The sequence below is a fragment of the Portunus trituberculatus genome, chromosome 33, assembly GCF_017591435.1.
Source record: "Portunus trituberculatus isolate SZX2019 chromosome 33, ASM1759143v1, whole genome shotgun sequence".
Taxonomy (NCBI): Eukaryota; Metazoa; Arthropoda; class Malacostraca; order Decapoda; family Portunidae; genus Portunus; species Portunus trituberculatus.
The window spans coordinates 11,535,196-11,542,337 of record NC_059287.1 but is presented as its reverse complement, the minus strand read 5'-3'; the positions used below and the strand labels follow the sequence as shown (position 1 = coordinate 11,542,337).

Genomic DNA, 7,142 nt, shown 5'->3' with positions numbered 1-7,142 from the left:
CTAAAACACACACACACACACACACACACACACACACACACACACACACACACCAAAACATGACCTTGAAATACGACGGGTCTACCAAACATGGCACACTCTCTCTCTCTCTCTCTCTCTCTCTCTCTCTCTCTCTCTCTCTCTCTTAACCCGTGGGCGTGGGCAGAGGCGTGGGCGTCAGGTGACAGTATTAACGTGCTTGTCAGGGGAGGAGGTGGTGGTGGGCGGCTGAGGATGGGAGGGAGTGGGAGGGAGAGAGGGAGGGGGAGAGGGGGAGAGGGAGGTGATATGCGTGCCTGCCTCGCGAGGGGGGGCTGATATAAGCCTCAGCGGGAGGAGGAGGCAGGGCAGTGCGGGGAAGACCTCAGAGAGAGATAGAGAGAGAGCGAGGAGAGGGAGAGTAGACTGAGAGAGAGAGAGAGAGAGGTGACAGATACCGAGAGAGAGGGTGAGAGGTAAGGGTGAGAGCGAGCGTGAGAGAGAGAGGGAGAGAGATAGAGAGAGAATCATTGCTGAAAGTTAGAGACATATACACACGAAAGACAGTGTGTTAGAGAGAGAGAGAGAGAGAGAGAGATAGAGAGAGACACAGAGACAGAGAGAAAGAGAGAGAGAGAGAGAGAGTGAGTGACGTCCTCTCGTTCTCACACACCACGTGGACCTCTCACCACCACCACCACCACTACGACCTCCACCACCACCACTACCACCACTCGCCCGAACGACCTTACTGGCACTTCCCCGCGAGGACTCCGAGAACAGAAGCCAGAAGCCCGCACACCATGGAGAAGGCGGCCACATACACCGTCATGGCGCCTCCACACCCATGCAAGAGGCAGTGGGTGGTATGGGCGGCTGTGGGCGTGAGTGTGGTGGCGCTGGTGGTTGCCTGTGTCACTGCTGCGGTGGTGAACGAACAGGCGGGAAGAATTAACCATCTCGAGGGTCGTTTGATGGAGACAGAAAGCCACATTGAAAACATACTCAGGTTAACAATTGCTAACCATGAGTTTGACTACCAGTACTACGATGACGACGACTACCTCTACGATGACGACCAGGTGGTAAGTACATACGACCCTTCTGTGTGTGTTTCTTTCAGTTTGATCTTGTGTCGTTGAGCTTGGTGGTGGTTTTGTGAAATGTTTTAACCCCTTCAGTACTGGGGCACATTTTTACCTTTAGATTTGTGTACGACTAGACCATTTTGTTGTTGAAGGGTCTATGGAAGTCAGAAGATTAATGGCCACACTCTTCACTATTTCAGTTCCCCACATAAGTTTCTGAAGCTGTATAAAATTGTCAAATACTGAGCAAAATGAATGTGAAAACGCGTCGCGGTACTGAGGGGGTTAAAGGTGTGTGTGTGTGTGTGTGTGTGTGTGTGTGTGTGTGTGTGTGTGTGTGTGTGTGTGTGTGTTAGATTCTCTCGTCGCGTCACGTATTTTCCTCGTCAACGTTCATTTCTATAACTGATCTGAAACTTCCGCATGTTCTGATATTCTAAACTTTCATTTCCTGTTGCGTATGTGCTTGAAAGTGTGTGACAAACCTGCTGTAGTAGTAGTAACGGTGGTGGTAGTAGTAGTAGTAGTAGTAGTAGTAGTAGTAGTAGTAGTAGTAGTAGTAGTAGTAGTAGTAGTAGTAGTAGTAGTAGTAGTAGTAGTGTTATGAACTGTCACCATTACCAATCATATTACTTTTACAATTTCCACTACTACTACTATTACTACTACTACTACTACTACTACTACTACTACTACTACTACTACTACTACTACTACTACAGGGACACACAGCCTTACCTGATCACATCCCAGACCATTTAAGGTATCTAATTAGTCACCTGCCATGTTTTTAATGAGAGAGAGAGAGAGAGAGAGAGAGAGAGAGAGAGAGAGAGAGAGAGAGAGAGAGAGAGAGACTATGTATGGAAGTTCAAGGAAGTATTACTTTGATAAGCATGCACGCACACGGGCACACACACACACACACACACACACACACACACACACACACAAGAATCCATAAACTGTAGAAGAATCCATGTGTGTGTGTCGTGTGTGTGTGTGTGTGTGTGTGTGTGTGTGTGTGTGTGTGTGAGAGTGATAAGAATGTACACACGGAAGATTGCGTGTACACCTATGTGCGTCTGAAACGTGTAAATGTATGTACGTAGAATAATCTCGCGGCTTTAGACACGACCATGAGAGAGAGAGAGAGAGAGAGAGAGAGAGAGAGAGAGAGAGAGATGTTTGTTTAATATAATTCGCCGTAATAAGAGAAAAAAAGTAATTGAGGAGGAGGAGGAGGAGGAGGAGGAGGAGGAGGAGGAGGAGGAGGAGGAGGAGGAGATAAGAATGAGGAATGAAGGAAGAAGATAAAATTTTTTCATATAATTATTACATCTACTTTTATTTTCTTTTTCCGTTACTCTTTTTTTCTTACTTTTTCTAATTTCTCTTAAGTTTTCCAATTATGCTTTTATACTCTCTCTCTCTCTCTCTCTCTCTCTCTCTCTCTCTCTCTCACCTTGATGTTCTAACCCTGAAGTGACTCCCTATTACTTTCTTACATTCTCTCTCTCTCTCTCTCTCTCTCTCTCTCTCTCTCTCTCTCTCTCTCTCTCTCTCTCTCTCTCTCTCTCTCTCTCTCTCTCTCTCTCTCTCTCTCTCTCTCTCTCTCTCTCTCTCCGCTACCGGTATAAAAAGAAACCTAACATTCAAACACTTATATACTCTCTTATTATCTCTCTCTCTCTCTCTCTCTCTCTCTCTCTCTCTCTCTCTCTCTCTCTCTCTCTCCAGCCATTGCGTGCAAGAAGACATTTACTATTACTTCTCCTTAACTTTCTGTTGTTGTTTTTCCTGTTGTCCTTCTTACTTACTTTCTTGTTGCTAAGTTGCGCAGGAGCAGTAGTAGTAGTAGTAGTAGTAGTAGTAGTAGTAGTAGTAGTAGTAGTGAAATTTTTTTGAGTGACAGGTATGTAAAATCTATTATAATAAGAAAAAAATCATTCCATATTTTTTTCAACCAATCACAAGAGGCCAAATGGAAATAGTGAGCTGTGATTGGTGCTCGTGAACCGTGACGTCACTGGTTTCCCTTTCGATTGTGTTTACGTTTGACATTCCAACTCTCTCTCTCTCTCTCTCTCTCTCTCTCTCTCTCTCTCTCTCTTTCTGAAGAAACTGTAAAAATAGTAAGTGACGTGTGAGGTAATAAAAGAGAGAGAGAGAGAGAGAGAGAGAGAGAGAGAGAGAGAGAGAGAGAGAGAGAGAGAGAGAGAGAGAGAGAGAGAGAGCAACCTTCCTACCTTTAAACATTATCCATACCCCGAAAAAAAGACGGAAAAAAACCCTGAATCTTCATCTTCGTAATCAATCTTGCCGCTTCACAATCAACAGGAAGGCACAAGAGGGTTAATTAATTGATGCTTTTACTCCCCCCCCTCCCGCCCCTATCATCCTCAATCTCACTCCTCAATCGCTCCACCGCTTAATGTGACACCAATAGGCAATTAGTGACTCCCCCGCCGCCATTAACCACCACTAACACTATCACTAACAACAACAACAACAACAATTATGGCAGCCTTTGTTTATGTTTTGTCTCCTACCAGTGTGTGTGTGTGTGTGTGTGTGTGTGTGTGTGTGTGTGTGTGTGTGTGTGTGTGTGTGTGTGTGTGTGTTTATCTCTTAAAGGAGGAGGAGGAATAAGAGGAGGAGAAGGAGGTGTTTTTTTCCTTACTCCGTCTCTCTCTCTCTCTCTCTCTCTCTCTCTCTCTCTCTCTCTCTCTCTCTCTCTCTCTCTCTCTCTTTCTCCACCTTCCTTTCATTCACAAGGAAATTTTATAGCTACTGATTCATTTTTCTTTCCTCCTCTCGTTCATTCTTTCCCTCTCTTTCTCTCTCTCTCTCTCTCTCTCTCTCTCTCTCTCTCTCTCTCTCTCTCTCTCTTCTCTTCGCCTATGAATCAATATTTTTTACTCTTATTTATTTTCTCATGTTACTTTCTTATTTATTTCTATTATATTTTTGTTTTTTGTTTTCATGAGATTCAGTAGTATTTTTTTTTTTACTTTTATTTTGTGGTGCTTTTCACGTTTTTTTTATTTGACTTTCCACAAGGTCAATATAAAAGTTTTCTGTGGCATCATTATTTTCTTGTTTTATTGTCAACATAATTCACATTTTTAATTATTTGTTTACAGCGTGATTTGTTTACGTTTTCTTCTGCAATATTTCAGTTTCGTGTATTTGTAAGCAATTTATCATTTTTTCTTTACTTTGTCTTAATTTTCCATAGTATTCTCCAAGATATCCAGTTTTTCTTTCTAAATTTCCTGGGCAATTCACTATCAAATATTTCCCTTTATACATTAACACTCTATACAATTAACTACAGCCATTCTTCATTTCCTAAGCAAACCATAACATTTCTTTCCTTCATTCTAAACTCCATACATTTCTTCTCTATAATAATTGACCATACATTTCCTCTCCATATCTCACTATACCTTTTAATTTTCCCAAGACAATTATTACATGTTGAACCTTCCTAACTTCTGTTTTTACCCTCAATTCAGCTGCTCCTACTTTCCATCTAACACAGTTCACAATCGCATTTCCCTTCATCTCTTCACATATCCTGCAAGAGCTTCCGTCATTCTGCCTCCGTTTTCTTTTTCCTGCTTTTTTTTTTTTTTCCTGGCCCTTCAAGTCCCTAGGCATCCAATTTGCACCCAGTAATCCAGAGTCCTTTATCCTTCACTCAACTCATCCACTTCGCGCCCAATTCACGAAGACCAGCCCAAACTGCCACTCACTCAAGCCTACCAGCTCACACACGCACGCAACTCTTATCATACTAATGTGAAAATTATGCAACACACAAACTCAAACACACACACACACACACACACACACACACACACACACACACACACACGGATACAGTGACGTTTTATTCTTATCATTAATTCTCTCTCTCTCTCTCTCTCTCTCTCTCTCTCTCTCTCTCTCTCTTATCACCAATAAAAACTACGTAACTAAAGATTATTGCGACACAGAAGATACTAAACACTCAAACACTCGCGACAGTCTAACATGAAACCCAACACAACACATCACAACACAAACAAGAGAAACCAAGACAAAAACAGGAATTTCCAACCATTTCCTTCCGCGAAACCAAACACTCCAACACTTCTCCCCCGTCAGAACTTCCCAGAAAGGTAAAATTCCAGGAAACGAGGTCATTTTGCAACGGGTAGGGATGCGGTGTCAAGGGTCGCCATATATATTGGAAGGGCGGGAGATGTTTACTGCGTTCGGTTCCCCGGTCGTGACGTGGACTTAGGCTTCGTGTCCGCTACTGCATACTGAAGGTTCGCTGTTACTACCAGTGTTACGAAATGGAGGGCAGGTAAAGGTGTGTGTGTGTGTGTGTGTGTGTGTGTGTGTGTGTGTGTGTGTGTGTTTAATTCTGAAGGTGTGATACAGAAAGGGTATTGCTCTCTCTCTCTCTCTCTCTCTCTCTCTCTCTCTCTCTCTCTCTCTCTCTCTCTCTCTCTCTCTCTCTCTCTGACCCAGTGTGACCTCAGCTCCACCAAGGTGTAGCTCCTGACCTTATCCTCTTCCAGGCAGCCATAGTGAAAGTGAGAGAGAGAGAGAGAGAGAGAGAGAGAGAGAGAGAGAGAGAGAGAGAGAGAGAGAGAGAGAGGAGAGATAAAGAGGAATCTCTCTCTCTCTCTCTCTCTCTCTCTCTCTCTTACGCACAAAGGAAAAAGAAAGACAAGCTGCCAAACATTAGACATCAAGATAATAGATGGTCAGAGAGAGAGAGAGAGAGAGAGAGAGAGAGAGAGAGAGAGAGAGAGAGAGAGAGAGAGAGAACAATGACCCTAACATTAGTAAGCCCTGATCAAATTTTCTGGCGTTGGTAACAATGTCCGAGAGAGAGAGAGAGAGAGAGAGAGAGAGAGAGAGAGAGAGAGAGAGAGAGAGAGAGAGAGAGAGGGAGAGAGAGAGAGAGATGTGTAAGAGGAAGGGTAAGTGAAGGAAATAAAAGGAATAGGTAGAGAAAAGATACGGAGGAGGAGGAGGAGGAGGAGGAGGAGGAGGAGGAGGAGGAGGAGGAGGAGGAGGAGGAGAGGAGGGAAGGAATTGACCCGAAGAGGAAAAGGATTTGATGTGTTTCTCTCTCTCTCTCTCTCTCTCTCTCTCTCTCTCTCTCTCTCTCTCTCTCTCTCTCTCTCTCTCTCTCTCTCTCTCTCTCTCAAATTTATAGCGACATACATAACAGTGAGCACAAAGGAGAAGAGAGAGAGAGAGAGAGAGAGAGAGAGAGAGAGAGAGAGAGAGAGAGAGAGAGAGAGAGAGAGAGAGAGAGAGAGAGAGAGAGAGAGAGAGAGTACATCAACCTAGTCTCACATTAAACCAAACGAAAGAAAGAAAATATCAGAACACACACACACACACACACACACACACACACACACACACACACACACACACACACACACACACACACACACACATGGGAGTTAAAGTGAGTGGTTTTTTTTCTATCTATTAACTCTAAACAACTCTCATGAAGTAAATGGAGGTATATGGAGTAAACTTATAGACATTATTATTGCATCTTACCTCTCTCTCTCTCTCTCTCTCTCTCTCTCTCTCTCTCTCTCTCTCTCTCTCTCTCTCTCTCTCTCTTTTCCCGTTTTTTTTTTTTTTCTTTCTTCTTCCTTTCTTTTCTCTGTTCACGCCAAATATGTCTTGGTTTTGGTTTCCCTTCACTTGTTTTATCATCATTTTTCGTTTTTCTGTTCTTTTTCTTGTTGTTGTTGTTGTTGATGTAAACAAGGGAGGCGGTGGCGTAATGGAAATGGTGGTGAGCGTGGGATCGGGCAGACGTCCACGGGTAGGTTCGAATCCCACCACATACCACCTTGATACTTTGCCATTTGTCACCAAAGATGCACTTGGGTGGTGATATTGGTCCTAATATGGGTACCACAATAAATAAAATGGCTTGCACTAGTAATGAACAGATGCTTAACAGCGCTTCCTACACTCTTCAAGTTTGCCTACAGGCGCTATAGGCCACAAAATAAAAAATATTAATGACAACCTAACCTA

At 43.4% G+C, this 7,142-nt stretch overlaps 1 protein-coding gene across 2 annotated transcripts in view; it reads left to right on the top strand.

The window, feature by feature from the left end:
• The first annotated feature begins 376 nt into the window (after positions 1 to 376).
• LOC123512225 overlaps positions 377 to 7,142 on the top strand; it is a 63,728-nt gene continuing 56,962 nt past the window's right edge. For both annotated transcript variants that reach the window (XM_045268483.1, XM_045268482.1), the window contains exon 1: positions 377 to 1,064. In XM_045268483.1, the coding sequence (XP_045124418.1) occupies positions 783 to 1,064 (282 nt within the window). In that variant the 5' untranslated portion in view covers positions 377 to 782. The remainder of the gene's footprint in view (positions 1,065 to 7,142) is intronic.